Raw genomic sequence first — 18,025 nt, 5'->3', positions numbered from 1 at the left:
AATTGATTCAGTCTTGACAACATCTCTCTGAAGGGTGAAGAGAGAAGCAGTTATGGAACACTTCTTAGCCAAAACTTTACATCTCTTTCATTCTCAGAAAAGCATTATGAAGTGGAAATTTTCTCCAATTTTACCACGAAGGAAATGAAGAATATGCTGATGGCCACTGAGCAGATAAGAACTGCCTCTCTCAGGTCTGTCTGATTTAAAAACCCTTATTCTTTCTAGCACATAATTCTGGCATTATGTGTGGGGCAGTGGGGGAAGAGGTGAGGGGAGAAGGCAGGTATTCCATTTAACAGATGGAAAGACTAATACAGTGAACCAGGAGACTTCCTCAATTTTGCAATAAATCAGTATTTTTGATTCCAGGATGAAAACTTCAGGTTTTTGGAATAGAGTGTAAGCTCAGACTGGAGGACAGGGTGCAAGAAAATATCTTTTTATGAGAATTTTATTTTTATTTGATGCCAGCATTGAATTTTCAGGGTTTCAAAATGGTGAGATATAAAAGAATTAAGCTTGTTGTATTGACATTTTAAAAATTAAATTCGAGACTGTCTTTGAATGAAGACATTTTACGCCCTAGAAATCCATTAGTAGTTTGGAAACTATTTTTTCCAAACTATGCATCCCAGCCTCCCTAATCTACTGCCTCACACATATACATTTGGAGGAAAAAAGGCGTAATCTTGAACTTTATTTTTTCCTTACAGAAAGTAATTATCTGGAAATAATTTGTAATACTGCCCAGTTCCGTAGTTGTTCTTGGTTTAGGAAATAATTTTTTCCCCTTTTAACTTCCCTTGTTTTCTTCTTTTAATCCTGTGTTTGTATTGGCTTTTAGCCCTGTGCATTGGGCCTAGTGCCAAGTGAGAGTCAGCACTTAGCCTAGAAGTATCATTTTTCAACACACAGAATCAGGAGGAAAACCCCGCCTCTCACACCCACTACTAATTAGCATACTATTCTACAAAACTGACTAGTTGCACCATGTGCTCATCACTTGTGAGTTTCTGCTTTCCACAGCTCTCATTCCTGCAGAGAATGAGTTTGAGCCACATGGAGAATATGCCTTTAAGCCATTCAAGTCTTCAAGGAGCACAGAGACCATCCTGGAAACAATGGCTCCTCTACTCAACAGTCATTATTGTGCTTTGCTCCTTCAGTGCACTAATCTTTATTTTTTTTCCACTCAAGGTAAGGAGACAACAGAATCTAAGGTTGCAATTTATTGTACTCCTCTTTTCTTTTGTTGAGTCTAGTTGTTAGCATTGTCACTCAATATTGTTAGAGCTTTGAAAGAAAGAGATGTAAGGTAAGTAATAGATGGTGTAGTCTATCTTTGAGAAGAGAAATGCACTGAATTGGGAGTAAGAAGATACAAATTCTGGGTTTAGGTCTCTCAATAACTAGCTGTATGCATTTGAAAGACATTTAATCTTTCTGGTTCTCAGTTTCTTCATCTGAAAAGTGGTGGTAGGGAAATGGATTTGTTCATCATCATGTCCCTTCTAGCTATAAAATACAGTGATTAATAATTTATCTAAGGGTGGTATAGAACATAAAGGGAGTCAAGAGGGGGGCAATGACTTAGGGCTAGGTTGATCAGGGAAGTCTTCATGGAGGAAGGAGGAAGTACTTTCTTTTTTGGGAAGCCCCTGATGCTTATCAGGAATTTCCCACTGTGCTCCACTCCAAATTATGGGTCTAGTGAAGAGAATGGAGATCCATTAGATTTTTAGTAAAAGTTTTTTTCTGACTGTTGTTTACATAGTGCTGATCAGAAAGAACATAAATACCTTATTTAATTTAGGATTTAGCCAATTCCTGGGTACATCTGAAAACAGTGACTGCAGAAACATTTTTCTAAGGGACAGGTTGACCAGTTAAGATTTCAAAGACATGGTTCTACTACTAAAGATATTTGAAAGCAACTGAGAAAAGATACAGGAGGAAACAGTACAGAGAAGATGCTGATGTTAACCTAGGGCAAGCAGAGCTTTGGCCAAGTTTTTACACAGTAGCCCATTAATTTGTATTTTGTAACTGTACACAATGGTGTACAAGAAAGGAATTTGTGACCACATTCCCCACTGTCTCAAGGAATGTTCCAAGCAGACCTCTGAACTCTCTGGACAGTGAAGCTTTGAGCAGGTGGGAAAAAGATCGTTAGGAATTCTTTGTTTCAATTTCTGAAGAAGTGCCTTTTCCTTCTCAAAACCACTCCACATGCTATTAGCCTGATGACACTGAAAAACATAGGGTAAGTTTTCCGTGTCATCAGTTCCTGCATGTGTCTGGGGACTCAGTGCCTGGGAGAGAAGAGAAGTGTCTTTCTCAGAGGCACACAGCTGCTCTTGCAAAGGGAAGGAGGAGGTCTCATACTCCCAGAGGCATTTAGGACACCTCTTGCCAACGTTGAACTTGATGAATCCCCTGTGTCTGAGGTCTTATTCTGGGATTCCCTCTCCTAGACAATATGCAGCTACCCAGTGAAAGGTTCTGCTTCTAAAGAAACAGCCCAGAGTTTGTTCCAAATTTGGGGAATTTTGAAACGTTTTCAGGATATTGTCCTGACAGGGTGCCATGGAGCCTTTGTTCCCATGGGAAAAGCCAATGGCTGGCTGATGGTACAACGATATTAGCTCCCACATTCCACTTGCCTTCACGTCTCTTTCCCTATTCGCCACAGGTTAGTATCTTTGGAAAAGAGGACTGAATGACTGTGGGTGATGAGTCATTACTCGGTAGCCACTTCCACCTCCTTATAATGCTCTGTGACCTTGGAGTTTACATTGTTTTAGTCTCCACTCTGGTTATTGTATACAAAATCCCACTTTCCAACCTCTCTAGGCACTAATTCAAAAAGTGTTAGACAGGAAGACTCAGATCCTTTTAAACCAACAAAAATTTCCGTGGGAGGATTCTTTTTTTCTTTCTTCCCTCTCTTTCAGAAGACATCTCACTGAAAGAATCAGTTATGAGCCCAAGGAGATGGTCCCCCCACCCCTACATGAAAATAAGCTCACAGAAATTCTCTCTTAAGAAACCAAGAGATAAAAATGTTCACCAGTCCAGGTTCGATGCATGAGACAGGGTGCTCAGGGCTGGTGCACTGGGATGACCCTGAGAGATGGGATGGGGAGGGAGGTGGGAGGGGGTTTCAGGATGGGGAACACATGTACACTCATGGCTGATTCATGTCAATGTATGGCAAAAGCCACTACAATATTGTAAAGTAATTAGCCTCCAAATAAATAAATAAATTTAAAAAATAAAAAATACCTTCACAGCAAAAGAAAAAGAAGAAACCAAATGTTCAGGAGAGTCCCCTGTTTCAGTGAAACTAAGGATACTTTCAAAAGGGGAAGTTTTGCATGTACTTATAAGCATAGTAGGTTCTATTTCCAAATGATTTGATTAGAGTTGGTTTGGAGAGATAATTATTAAGTTTACTTACTAACCCAATTACATAAATCTGAGCTTAAATCAAAATGGGGTTACAAGAGCCACTGATCCTTCTAAGCAAAGATGAATTAACTAAACAGGACTCATATACTGGTTTATAAGTGGATATTTACTCCTTCCAAACATCACCAGGATTAGAAATACAAACTGCTCTGGAGCCATAGGGGTGAGACTTTTGACTCAGACAGGCTATTTGGACTTCAGCCTGGCCTTTTTTCAGCTGCGTGACCTTGGGCTAGTTACATAATCCTCCTACTTCTCATTTCCTCTTCTGCAAATGAAAATGTTATCTCATAGAGTTGTGGTAAGAATTAAGAGACAGTACAATCCTGACCCATAGTAGGCTCTTAGTAGATAGTAGTGATTCATATTTATACCATTATTATTAATGACTTTACAATGAAGATAAAGACTTAACAAAATGGGTATTCCTTGCTTATCTATTCTACTTCCTTAACCAAAGAGTGTGTCTCACTGCCAAATAGAGGATTTTAGTGATTAGACAGATTTTCACTTGTGACAATAATGACATAATATTACAATGGTGGTTTCTGTAGTTTTAAATGGACATTAAAGCAGCCCACCATGCAACATCCAAGATTTCTGCAATTAATTTGTCTGTGGCCTTAGGTTTCTTCACACACTCTTTATGCATATGAGTAGACAACATAGATGTTATCAATGGCACATTTTTTGGCATGCTTTTGTATTCAGATTATTATTCAATTGCTTCATGTGTTGATTTGTGTCTTTCTAGAAAGGTGGTAAACTTAAGAAGCAATGACCATAGATGACATTAGTTTCTCTTGCTTACAATTGTAGTATAATGTATAGGTACATAAAGTTTTGTTTCATTCTTTATTATAATCAACATCATTACCAAAACACTAATACTTAATAAGCAGGACAAGACAGAATATCTGGGCAAAATCCTTTGTGAGACTTAATTCATTTAAGCACATGAACAACCTAAATGGACTAGGTGCTGCTATTTTCCCCATTTTATAAATGAGAAAATTGAAGTTAAGGGAGTCCCTGTCACATGGGTTAAACAAAATGGTATTTCAGCATCTCTTCTGAGAAACTCCAACAAAATATTCTTGACTACAATGCCAATATATATGCTAACTGCTAAGTCTTACACAAATTCTAATATACAATATAAATTTATAAGGATAAATCAAGTAATATGCTTAATGTGGTTTATTCGCAGTGAAAAAACATTTTGCTTTCACCAAAATATTGTATTTGTATAATATGCAATTATATAATATAAACATTTCTAAAACAATTGAAATAGTATTTTAGTAATTTGATAAATGTTTCTTTTATTTTCTTAATCTAGGTTAACACCTTTTAATACAAGAAATTGAAAGTTAGAGTCTAAGTTAACTTACCTTGATTCATGGTCTTGACTGTCATCACTGCAAAGTCACCTCATGAACACATTCAGATCAAAATGGAAGACTGCATCTTTGAGTATGCTTACCATGTTATGACACTAAACTTTAAGTCCATCATTCAATAGTGCAAAGTTCCTTTCTAAAGAACTTAATAGTTCCTCACTCCATTCATGATTTTTTTCCCTTCCTTAGACAACTTAAATTCCATAGTTCATAATTAAAATCCTTACCAAGGTGGCCTTTCCTTCTGTCTCCTTTGTGGGTTCTTTCTTATTCCCTGACCCCTACACACTGCAATATCCCAATACTCTTTCCTATCTATAATCACTGATTTGATGCTCTTATATAGACTCATATCTTAACTCACCATGCAGAAGCTGAAGACTCCTAAATTAATTTTTTTTTTTTAAGAACTCCTTAAATCCCATCCTTATAGATCCAGTCGCCTTCTTGACACTCCTACCTGGGTATCTAATACTCATCACAAACCTGACATATCCAAAAAATGAACTCATGATTCTTTTCCCCCAATTTTTTCCTCTTAAATCTTGCTCATTTCAGTCATTAACAGTGTTATCTTTCTAATTGCTCAGGCTCAGAGTTTGGTGTCTTTGTCTCATTTTCTCATCCATATCCATGTCAGGAACTCCTGTTCACTCAATTTCCAATCACTTATCACCATCTCCACAGCTAGTACCTTGGTCAGAGGCACCATGCTTTCTTGCCTAGGTGCTTACACTGATCTCTTACGTTGTCTCACTGCTTTTTCTTTTGCTACTCTTTAATGTATTCCTAGCATAGCAGCCAGAGAAATCCTATTAAAAAATTGGCATCCTGTTTAAGCTCAAAAAGTCTCTTAAGCAGTTTGCTGCAAGGAAACCAATGCACTGTTACATGGCCCCCCCCCCCCCCCCCAAATGTTTCTGGCTATACCTTATCTTACTACTAAGTATCTTAAAGCCTTTAGTATTTAAATATCTGTACTTATAAAATCAACCACACTGATAGCTTTATGTGACATGTAATTTGTGTTGCAAGATTTTGAAACTGAGATCTCAGAGTTATCTCAATTACTATGTGTGATGCATAATTATCTAAATATTAAATAGGGGGTCGAATCACCAGTCTATGTCTGACTCAGGATACAGCATGCTTGGGGCTGGTGCATGGGGATGACCCAGAGAGATGTTATGGGGAGGGAGGTGGGAGGGGGGGTTCATGTTTGGGAACGCATGTAAGAATTAAAGATTTTAAAATTAAAATAAATAAATAAATAAATAAAATAATAAAAATAAAACAAAAAAAATAGGGGAGACTTTATCACTCTGAAACATTAATAAATATTTCTATAGCTTAATTTTTTATTTAAAATAAATATAAATGGAAATTGTTAGTTTCTTCTCACATGCCAGTGGATCATCTTATGCAGTCACTGGGGTGCAGAGACATATAGAAAATTTCTATAGCCCAGGAGGAGGCGCATCCAAGATCAAATAGTTGTCCTGTAGGTGGAGATTAGGTGGGTAGAAGGAGTTCTTAACTTCTTCCTAGAAGACCCAAAAGGTAGCTGTGCAGTGAAAGGTAGAGGAAGGAGCCAGTCATCTGTAGAAGAAAGCAGAGAGATCCAAAACAGGGTGGAGGGAAGGATTTTTTTTTTTTTTTTAATGTGGTTAGGGCAGAGAAGTCTGCTTCAGGAATCCGAGCCTCTAAATAATCAAGAAAACTGTTGACACTGTCACCATCCTGACCAATTCCTCTTCTTCCCCTACAGACTGCCCAGGGACCCTGTGTAGCGAAGTTTGGTGAGTAATCTGTCTCACAGAGGATGAAATGGTTGGATGGCATCACTGAATCAGGAGTTTTAGACATGAGTTTGAGTAAATTCTGGGAGTTGGTGATGGACAGGGAGGCCTGGTGTGCTGCAGTCCATGGGGTCTCATAGAGTCAAATACGACTGAGTGACTGACTGGACTGAACTGTCTTATAGGCCTCCTTTTTACTTTCTTTACTATTTGCTGCAAAAGGTAAGCTCCAGTGCTAAGAAAGGATGCATTCTATTTTAGTTACTCTACAACTACTGGTTTTAACTGTTAATCATGTATTGCAGTTGTCTAGGAGCTGAGGCTTCAGTTCTGTTTTTAATTGTTTTAATAAGCACAAGTTTCAGATTTCTATGACTTTTCCCTGGGACAGACTCAGAGACCTTCTCACATTTCCCATATTGCTAGTGTCCAGTAGAGTGGGTGTAGGGAGCAATTTTTGTTTCCAAGTGTAAAGATGAGAAACGAGAGGGGAGTGGTCCCTTCTCTGCTCCTTTCACCTCTCCTCTTAGCTCCTGAGTCACTTTCCTTTATAGTGACCTGGTACTTGCTTAGAAGACACAGTAAAGTTTACAGTTGAGCCTTTGGGTATTTTTTTAGAATACATACAAAATTAAAAATGAATACATTTGGGGTTGTTTACTGGTTGAAGATCAAACAACCATTTTCCACTGAAAACAGACCACTTCTAGAATCAGCTTCAATTCCTGTTTTACTGTACAGCACAAACAGCCAGGCTTCCTTGACTTGAGATGACAGGGAATCTCATTTTACTTGTCTCTGCCTTTTTGATTTGTTGTTTTTCTAGTAAATGGAGTGAAACTCCTCATGATATGTTTGAAATATCCTCTTGATGTGGTAAAAGTTGAGAACCTCAATTTTAAAGTTGAGGCCCCCCCCCCCCCCCCCCCCCCGTTACATACTTAAATATGAAAACCAGTGATACCTCTTCCTGGTGACTTGCCTATTATCTATTACATGGTCAAGCAGGAAGAAATTTACTGGGCTCTGGATTCACTGGAGAAACAGGGAGACTTTCTGCTTTAATGATCTCCCCTTCATTCTCCTTCAGAGCCTTATATCAGTTATTTATATATAAAGAAGAACTTAAGTCAATGTGTTATCTCTTTTAGTATGTTTTTTTTATCAAGGTTTCTTTCTAATTATTTGACAAAGGCTTTGCCCCCATAACAAAAATTATGGAGCATTAGAGAACACACCAGATAAGTATTGCACATTCTGGGATTCTGAAATTACATCTTTGTGTAAAAACAATGAACATTAAGAAAATATGTAAATTCCATAAATATCAAAGTCTCGATCCTTTGCACATCCCCCGTGACAGCAATAATCTAAGGATACTTCTATTTAAACAGTCAAATAATTTCCATGTATTAACTCATTAATTTACCAGTAGCTATTTGCTGAGGATTTGGATAATGGTATCTCAAGTGAATCTTGAATGACACATACCCATAAGCTGAAGCACTATTATTTAGACACAGTGCACCTAATTCAGCATATACTGGGTAGTAGGAAGTCTTTTTGGTGTTGGAGATACAGCTATGGACAAAATAAAGGAGTATTTGATTTCCCTGATGGCTCAGACGGTAAAGCGTCTGCCTACAATGCAGGAGATCCGAGTTTGATCCCTGGGTGGGGAAGAGTCTTTGGAGAAGGAAATGGCACCCCACTCCAGTACTCTTGCCTGGAAAATCCCATGGATGGAGGAGCATGGTAGGCTATAGCCCATGGAGCCGCAAAGAGTCGGACACGACTGAGCAACTTCACTTTTCCTTTGTCCTCAAATGTTATATTCAAGTAGGTATAAGATTGATAAATAAACAACTTAATTTATAATAGGCTAGATGGTGACAACTTCTATAAAGAAAACTAAAACAAGATAAAGAGAGAGAGTGACAGGAGAGCACTATTTTAAACAGACTGATGAGCTGGCCTCATTGATAAAGTGATACATAGTAAATAGTATTGATACAGAAAAACATGAATATGCATTTCTGGACTGCCAGCTCTTGTCATCACCATCCTAGTGTGTCATTCCTTTCTTCTTCTTATTTCACAAATATTGGTTGAGAAGTGATACAGTGCCACCTAAAACTTAACCCATTTCCCTATTCCAAACTTATTTTCTTAGAGCTCCCCAAGCAAGAGATAAACTTAGGCAATTTCTTCAAAGTAGGGAGTGGTAGGTACTTAAAATTGTGGTTGGAGAGACCTAGTATAGACCTTTCCTATAAATAGGAAAGAACTATTATCAGGAAGATGATGAAATGATTAAATAACTATGCTTTTCTTTTTTTTTCTCCCCCCATTCTCCCCTTATAAATATCTTGTAGGACCATTACCTTCAAAATGGCAAATGCCTTCTCCTGAGCCTTCTTGTGTGAATAAGACAGCTGACTGGAGGCTGAAGATACTTCAGAATGGTTTGTATTTAATTTATGGCCAAGTGGCTCCCAATACAGCCTACAAGGGACGAGCTCCATTCGAGGTGCAGCTGCGTAAGAACGAAGACCCCATACAAGCTCTAACCAACAACTCTACGATCCAGAATGTAGGAGGGGCTTACGAATTCCATGCTGGAGATGTAATAGACTTGATATTCAATGCTGAGCATCAGGTTCTGGAAAATAAGACATACTGGGGGATCTTTTTACTTACAAATCCCCAATTCATCTCCTAGAGACTTGATTTGGTCTCCTCATCCTCTTCAGCACTTGCAGAGACATCAGTGCATAGGCTGGACAAGGAAGATTTTCAATCTCTGCAGTTCATCTGAGTATGTAACTCAACAGAAACAGAACTTCTTGCATGTGAATTTTCTTTTCTCATGCCTGTCTGAATGAGACTCAGAAGAAGGACAAAAGGCATTTGGTAACCCTTGATGTTAGATCAGCAAAGACAGTTTTGTTAGTTCATGAAATGAATATGGGTGGCTAGAGGACAGAATCTTCTCCAAGTGTCTTTGTCTAACCCTTGAATCTCTGGGTGGAAAAATGAAGTCTTCTTTCCACAGAAGTCTTATCTTGTATGCAGAAAAGATCCAGGGCAGTAGTCTGCCCTTGTTCTCATATTCTTGGACTGTGGATTGCTTGACTTCATTCTTCCTATATTCCTATCTTCTGAGACCCTCCTAATAAAAAAGTAGTCAGACTTGGAGGGTGGCCACTGCTATGCCAGCAATACTCCATTTCACATTTGATGGCATGAGGGGACAGAGACACAGGTGGCATTGGAATGGGATGCACTTTATTTGGGAATTTTTCTTAATTTAATCACACTCAGGATGCTTGGTGCTTTATAAAACCAGCTGGTCAAAAGGGTCATTCTGAACCTTTACATAGGGCTTCATGAGAACTTGTTTGTCCATGTGCCTAAACATGGCTGATGGTAAAGAAACAGTAATCGTTACTAATCATAAGATTTAACCACAGAAATTGATATTACCAGTACTGTATTTTTTCATGTCATGATTCCATATTTTTAGCTGGCTAGGCAGTTAGCAAAGTACTTTCATATATCACATGGCAACTCTAGAAAGTTAATGGGGCAGATATTTTGGCACAGTTTTAACACTGAGAATATGGAGGCAGGTGGAACATATGTAACTTGCTTCACCCCGCAGAATGAATGATTAACAAGGGGCCTTAGGCTTCCCACTCTATCACACTATTTTAGCTTTAGGGTTGGTATTTCTGCTCTCATGTTGGATGTCTATAAAGTTTAGCAGATTAGATCTTCAGGGGGTATATATTCCCTTGGCAGACAGAGGGAAGCTACACCAATGCCTTGCTTTCTCAAACACTTCCTTTCCTTACCTGGAGCAGGGAGCATGGGCTATTGTTCAGGGCTAACTTCAACCAAACTCCCATCCTCACTTTGTACAGCCTGTCTTGGTCAAATGTATTAAGTTCCAAAAATAATGAATAGCACTCAACTCAATGATGGTCTGCTAAAGTTTTGGACTCTACAAAATTAACTAGCTGCTTATGGGTTCTTGTTGAAAGGTATGTAATATGATTACATGATAACCCAATTTAAGATATTTATGGATATTTGTAAAAAGCTACATTGTGTTAATAATATCACCGTATAAAGCTAATTTAAAAATATTTGTATTGTCTGCTTAGGAACAAACTAAGCCTGAGGCCAAGGTGCTTCTTAGTATTTCTTTTTTTTTTTAAATGAAATCTGTTGAGTAGTTGTTGGGCCAAAGACTTGGATGCATGGTTCCTCTTGCATTTGTATATTTTCTCAGGAAATTAAAGTTATATGACATGTATTTATGGAAACTTGCTGGTGTTTATCATTGTTGAGTTATAAGCAGCAGTGTGCTGGAGTGGGCCAGCACTAGCTCATAAGAAAGTTAAGTTGCTCAGTCATATCCAACTCTTGGTGACACTGTGGACTGTAGCCCACCAGGCTCCTCTGTCCATGGGATTTTCCAGGCAAGAATATTGCAGTGGGTTGCCATTTTCTTCTCCAGGGGATCTTCCTGACCCAGGGATCTGACTCAGGTCTCCCACATTACAGGCAGACTCTTTACCATATGAGCCACTAGGGAATCCCTGCTCCTAAAAACTGATTGTTATATTTTCAAAAATTGCACATTCTGGCTATGAAGTATAGTCATCCTTGAAACTGGCTATAGTGGGACTATTTGTACCATGGGAATTGGCAATCAGGGCTTTTCTTTTTGGAAAGTCTATTCACCAGCACACCACTGCTTGTAAAACTCTCCTTCTCAATAAAGCCACTCAGTTCCTGCCTTATTCTTGGAACAATCAGGATAGGCAAGGGAGAAAGTGAAATTGTCATACTGCTTAGCAAGAGCCCCGCCTATTAGTTATTTCTCAGGGCAAGCAGAGGTCTCCACAGTTGCAACCAAAAGCTACCAACAGATGACCTTTAAATTTCCTTAGTGTTGTGATTTCAGGGGTTTTTTTTTTTTTTTCAGTGTATACTGTTTCCTTGTTTCTTCAAATAGTTGTTTAAATTTTATACCTATAATAAAGTATATGTTGGTAAGTAGTTTATAACTGACATATCTGTGGGTTATCAGGCTAGTGTTTGTGATCTAGAGAATGTAAGTATATATCAAAGATATTGTTGCCCATATGAAACACTTATTTTTAAAAAGTTTTCTACTTGAGATACAGTTTGATTTACTGTGCTACTTTCAGGTGAACAACATAGTGATTCAAAATTTTTATAGATTATAATCTACTGAAAGATATTATATTGGCTAAATTCCCTGTGCTGTACAATGTATCCTGATAGCTTATTTATTTTATACGTAGTAATTTGTACCTGCTAATCTGGTACTTCTGTCTTGCACCTCCTTCCCTCTTCTCACTGGTAACCACTGGTTTGTTCTCCATATTTGTGAGTCTATTTCTGTTTATTCATTTGCTTTTTTTTTTTTTTTAGATTTTATATATAAATGATAACCTACAGTATTTGTCTTTCTGACTTATTTCTTTAAGGATAATGGTCTATGTTATTTCAAATGGCATTATTTTATTCTTTTTGACATCTGAGTAATATTTCATTATATATAAACCACAGCTTTATCCATTTATCCATTGGTGGACATTTGAGTCACTTCCATGTCTTGGCTGTTGTAAATAATGCTGCTATGAACATTGAAATGATACATGCACTCCAAATGAGTGTTTTTGATTCTTTAGATGTATACCTAGGAGACAGATTGCTGGATCATACTATAGTTCTCTGTTTAGGTTTTTGAGGAACCCCCACACTGTTCACCATAGTGGCTGTACCAATTTACATCCCCACCAACAGTGTAGGAAGGTTCTTTTTGCTCCACATCCTTGCCAATGTTTGTTATTTGTGGTCTTTCAATGATAGCTATTATTGTTACTCCCTCTTTATAAATCTTATCATAATCTCTCCTCCTGACTCTGACCTCATTTACATCCTTGATCTTCCTAAAGTGTCTAAGAGGAGTGGCACAGGGAGCTTCCCTTCATTCTTTTTATAAATTCTGCATATTTGCAGTGACAATTTGATATTGTCTCACTTTGATATTCAAGTACCAATCATATTGCCATCCAATTATACTCTCATGTTTCTAAAAGGGATCTAGAAGAACTTTAATAAAACACAGAAATACAAAAAGTCCCAACATCATCACAAAGAGCAAAAAGAGCTGAATAAAAAGGCAGATGATGAGGAAAATCACTGTTCAGAGAAGTTAGACTTAAGAAAACTGTTAGAGATGAACATAGTCAAGAAAAATTAGAGAAGTGTGATGGAAATAGTTCAATTTTTATAGAAAAAAAACAAAACAGTGCTGAGCTCTAAGCATGCTCTATCTACAGATCTAAAACAAATGCTCAAGATAGTAAAATGCAGACTCTTCCATTCATTTTATCCGAATCTAATTTCTGTTAGCAATTAACAACTTTAAGGAGTTCAACACACTTTGGATGAGCTATTATTCTGAAATACAGCAATATTAGTGAATGCCATTACATTGCTTGGAGAAGCAGGCTTGAGGGTTTATGGGACCTGCTTCAAGGAATTCAGGAAGTGTTGGACAATAGAAAAATGAAAATTCAACAAACAGGGCCCATTAGAATAAACCAGCCTTCTCATAGCTTCAGTGGCATGTGGAAATCTCAGATTTCAGCATCCAGGGTGATCGTTTCTACCCAGCTTTGGTATTGTCCAGGGATATCGGACATGGCTTAGTGACTAGACAACCACCACCATGCACAGGGTGTGGTGGGGTGGTGGTGGAGTGGAGATGTTGTTCACACGGGGCCTCAATACAGAGTCAGACTGTGGTGTACCAGTGAGTTTAGAATGGAAATCTTCCCTACCTGCTTTTGGACTGTTCCTCTTATCCAATGGGCTGGTCTCTGAGAGGAATCCAGTGACTAGAGTCCAAGGTTCACCACAGTGCCTGGGCCATAGTTCTTACTGTCTGCTGAATGAACAAATAAATCACAAATTTGAGTGTTGGTGTGAATTTAGCATTATCATGTGTATTTTGGATGACAGACTCCAGTGGGCAAAGCCTTTAGGCTCCCTTTATTTATTGTCTTCCATTTCATCATCTACTGTTCTTAAATGCTGTCCTTCACTATTAACCTGTTCTTAGGAACATTGTTAAAGTAATTAAGGAAAAGAAAAGAACCTTGTTAATTAACTTGCACTAAGGGTAAAGGGTCAATAAGCTACCACTCTCGCATCACCAGAACTGGAAAAACTCCTATTTGGTTTAATGATTGTTGGGCAGATGCTCCAAGAACAGCTATCTTTACAATACTGCTGCTGCTGCTGCTGCTAAGTCGCTTCAGTTGTGTCCGACTCTGTGTGACCCCATAGATGGCAGCCCACCAGGCTCCCCTGTCTCTGGGATTTTCCAGGCAAGAGTACTGGAGTGGGGTGCCATTGCCTTCTCCCTTTACAATACTAAGACAAAACAATTTGTTCAGTGAGCAATAGCAGAATTTTTCAAAGTGAGGTCTATAAACTTTACATCAGATTTATCCAGTAAGCTTAAAATAATCCCTAGTCCCCATTCATATTCCACTGAATAAATGTTTCTAGGAATGAGCCCTAGGAATCAAATTTTTAACTAGCTCTGATCCATAGGTTTCTCTTATGTACATTATCATTTAAGAACCACTGCTTTATGGCATACAACTTTGCATCTCAGCTGAATGATTCTCCAAGTATTTAAAGACAGTCAAAGCTTCTAAACAAATACAATTTAAAAAGTAAAACAAACAAAAAACTCCCCTAAGTTTTGTTGCCCATGAGGCTTACCATAATCCATTTCTCATCACAAAATCACCTGAACTTCTATCCTCTGAGTCTGAGAAAAGGTTGAGATCTTCACTTTTTATGACCTAGTGACAACTTTGCCAATTGAATGCTGGCAATCTATAGCATACAAGCTTTGCCACAATCAATATTACATTATCTACCTGTATGCTGTCAGCTCTCAAATATTTATCTCTAGCACAAGTTGTTCTCCTTTATTTCAGACTTGTAAATTCACTTGTCTATTTGACAGTTTCATGTTGTGGGTATAATATCTCAAATTCAAGTTTACCAAAATGAATCTTTACCTTCAAAAATAATCTTTACTTTCAAAGAGAATCTGACCTCTTTTCTGCTACAGTGCTTGTCTGTGAACCAAGATTATTTCACTAGCTTCACATACTTTTTTCAAAAATCCCAGTTTTGCCATTTACCAATTACTTGGATCTTGGAAGAATTTCTGTCCTTTCTGAGACCCAGTTTCTTGTTTGTTTATTGTCATTTATCCAATGTCTGATATATAGTTGGAATTTAATATTTGTTGAATCAAAAATTTATGTTTACAATACTAATTAATATATGAAATGTTTGTGATACATAGTGATACTAGAAGGGTGGCTGCCATTGATTTTAAGAGCTAGATTTATTCCTAAAATTTTAACCTGTTTATCTAACATCTATCTTACTATCTTTCCTCTCCAAAAAGGTAAGCCCCAAGATAAAAGCATTTTATTTTTCAGTGCTATATCTCCAGCACCTAGCACCTAAAACTGTTCTTGGAATATTAAAAGAACTCAACAAATATTGAAATGAATGAACAAAAAAGATGGTACCTAGATCTTGGTTAGAATGATTAGCAAGATAAAAGATATATATGTTGCAAACAACCTCTCAAAATAGTCTAATATCCATTCTTCTCCATTTTTTAAAACTTAAGTAAAATAAGCCATGCAAAATTCTAAGTACATACATAACAAGTGCTCCGTGAAAGTTGGCTACTATCACACACCACTATCAAGAAAGTCATTTCATTATCCTATTTCCCTAAAAAACAATATCCTAGAGCACATTAGCTTCCTTTACCATAGTAATGCTTTCACCACATCTTTAAAGGTAAGCTTGTGCTTTGGTGTTTATTAAATACATGTATTAGAAAAAGTACTGTATATCTTCTCCAAAAATGACTCTTCAGTTCAGCCGTTCAGTCGTGTCTGACCCCATGAACTGCAGCATGCCACGCCTCCCTGTCCATACCAAGACCCGGGGTTTACTCAAACTCATGTCCTTTGAGTTGGTGATGCAATCCAACCATCTTATACTCTGTTGTCCCCTTCTTCTCCCACCTTAAATCTTTCTCATTATCAGGGTCTTTTTAAATAAGTCGGTTTGCATCACGTAGCCAAAGTATTGGAGTTTCACCTTCAGCATCAGTCCTTCCAATGAATCTTCAGGACTGATTTCCTTTAAGATATACTGGTTGGAATTCCTTGCAGTCCAAGGGACTTTCAAGAGTCTTCTCCAACACCACAGATTTCAAAAGCATCAATTCTTTGGCACTCGGCTTTCTTTACAGTCCAACTCTCACATCCATACATGACTACTGGAAAAACCATAGCTCTCCCTAAATGGACCCTTGTTGGCAAAGTAATGTCTCTGCTTTTTAATATGCTGTCTAGGTTGGTCATAACTTTTCTTCCAAGGAGCAAACGTCTTTTAATTTCATGGCTGTAGTCACCATCTGCAGTGATTTTGGAGCCCATAAAAATGTCTGACACTGTTTCCCCATCTATTTGCCATGAAGTGAAGGAACCAGATGCCATGATCTTAGTTTCCTGAATGTTGAGCTTTAAACCAACTTTTTCACTCTCCGCTTTTCACTTTCGTCAAGAAGCTCTTTAGTTCTTCTTCACTTTCTGCTGTAAGTGTGGTATCATCTGCAGATCAGAGGTTCTTGATTATTCTCCCGGCAATCTTGATTTTAGCTTGTGCTTCATCCAGCCCAGCATTTCTCATGATGTACTCTGCATATAAGTTAAATAAGCAGTGTGACAATATACAGCCTTGACGCACTCCTTTCCTGATTTGGAACCAGTCTGTTGTTCCATGTCCAGTTCTAACTGTTGCTTCCTGACCTGTATACAGGCATCTCAGGAGGCAGGGAAGGTGGTCTGGTATTCCCATCTCTTTCAGAATTTTCCACAGTTTATTGTGATCCACACAGTCAAAGGCTTTGGCATAGTCAACAAAGCAGAAGTAGGTGTTTCTCTGGAACTCTCTTGCTTTTTTGATGGTCCAGTGGATGTTGGCAATTTGACTTCTATCTCCCCTGTCTTTTCTAAAACCAGCTTGAACATCTGGAATTTCATGGTTCACATACTGTTGAAGCCTGGCTTGGAGAATTTGAGCATTACTTTGCTAGCGTGTGAGATGAGTACAATTGTGTGGTAGTTTGAGCATTCTATGGCATTGCCTTTCTTTGGGATTGGAATGAAAACTGACCTTTTCCAGGCCTGTGGCCACTGCTGAGTTTTCCAAATTTGCTGGCATATTGAGTGCAACACTTTCACCACAGCATCTTTTAGGATTTGAAATAGTTCAACTGGAATTCCATCATTTCACTAACTTTGTTTGTAGTGATGCTTCCTAAGGCCCACTTGACTCTGCATTTCAGGATGTCTGGCTCTAGGTAAGTGATCACACCATCGTGGTTACCTGGGCCATGAAGGTCTATTTTTGTATTGTTCTTCTGTGTATTCTTGCCACCTCTTCTTAATATCTTCTCCTTCTGTTAGGTCCATATCATTTCTGTCCTTTATTGTGCCCATCTTTGCATGAAATGTTCCCTTGGTATCTCTAATTTTCTTGAAGTGATCTCTAGTTTTTCCCATTCCATTGTTTTCCTCTATGTCTTTGCATTGAGGAATGCTTTCTTAATCTCTGAGGAGATCACTGAGGAAGGCTTTCTTAATCTCTCCTTGCTATTCTTTGGAACGCTGCATTCAAATGGGTATATCTTTCCTTTTCTCCTTTGCCTTTTGCTTCTCTTGTTTTCTCAGCTATTTGTAAGGGCTCCTCAGATGAACATTTGCCTCTTTGCATTTCTGTTTCTTGGGATGGTCTTCATCACTGCCTCCTGTATAATGTCACAAGCCTCTGTCCATAGTTCTTCAGGGACTCTGTCTATCAGATCTAATCCCTTGAATCTATTTTTCACTGCCACTGTATAATTGTAAGGGATTTGATTTTGGTCATACCTGAATGGTCTAGTGGTTTTCCCTACATCCATCAATTTAAGTCTGAATTTTGCAATAAGGAGTTCATGATCTGAGCCACAGTCAACTCCTGGTCTTGTTTTTGCTGACTGTATAGAGCTTCTCCATTTTTGGCTTCAAAGAATATAATCAAGCTGATTTTAGTGTTGACCATCTGGTGATGTCCATGTGTAGATTCTTCTGTTGTTAGAAGAGAATGTTTGCTATGACCAGTATGTTCTCTTGGAAAAACTCTATTAGC

The 18,025-nt window shown here is 38.1% G+C and overlaps 1 protein-coding gene across 1 annotated transcript; it reads left to right on the top strand.

Annotated features, from left to right (window-relative positions):
- The first annotated feature begins 993 nt into the window (after positions 1–993).
- Positions 994–9,398, top strand: TNFSF18 (TNF superfamily member 18). Its single transcript, XM_052654237.1, has 3 exons — positions 994–1,200; positions 6,646–6,676; positions 9,052–9,398. The coding sequence occupies exons 1-3, from the start codon at positions 994–996 to the stop codon at positions 9,396–9,398; spliced, it is 585 nt and encodes a 194-aa protein (XP_052510197.1).
- The last annotated feature ends 8,627 nt before the right edge of the window (positions 9,399–18,025 follow it).

The sequence above is a fragment of the Budorcas taxicolor genome, chromosome 16 (genome assembly GCF_023091745.1).
Source record: "Budorcas taxicolor isolate Tak-1 chromosome 16, Takin1.1, whole genome shotgun sequence".
NCBI classification, from domain to species: Eukaryota; Metazoa; Chordata; class Mammalia; order Artiodactyla; family Bovidae; genus Budorcas; species Budorcas taxicolor.
This window is presented reverse-complemented; position numbering and strand designations above follow the sequence as displayed.

Excerpts from the sequence above, each read along its gene's own strand:
- TNFSF18 (XM_052654237.1), top strand. The coding sequence starts at position 994 with ATGTGCTCATCACTTGTGAGTTTCTGCTTTCCACAGCTCTCATTCCTG. Across the intron at positions 1,201-6,645 it reads TTATTTTTTTTCCACTCAAG|ACTGCCCAGGGACCCTGTGT; the intron begins GTAAGGAGACAA and ends CTTCCCCTACAG. Across the intron at positions 6,677-9,051 it reads ACCCTGTGTAGCGAAGTTTG|GACCATTACCTTCAAAATGG; the intron begins GTGAGTAATCTG and ends AATATCTTGTAG.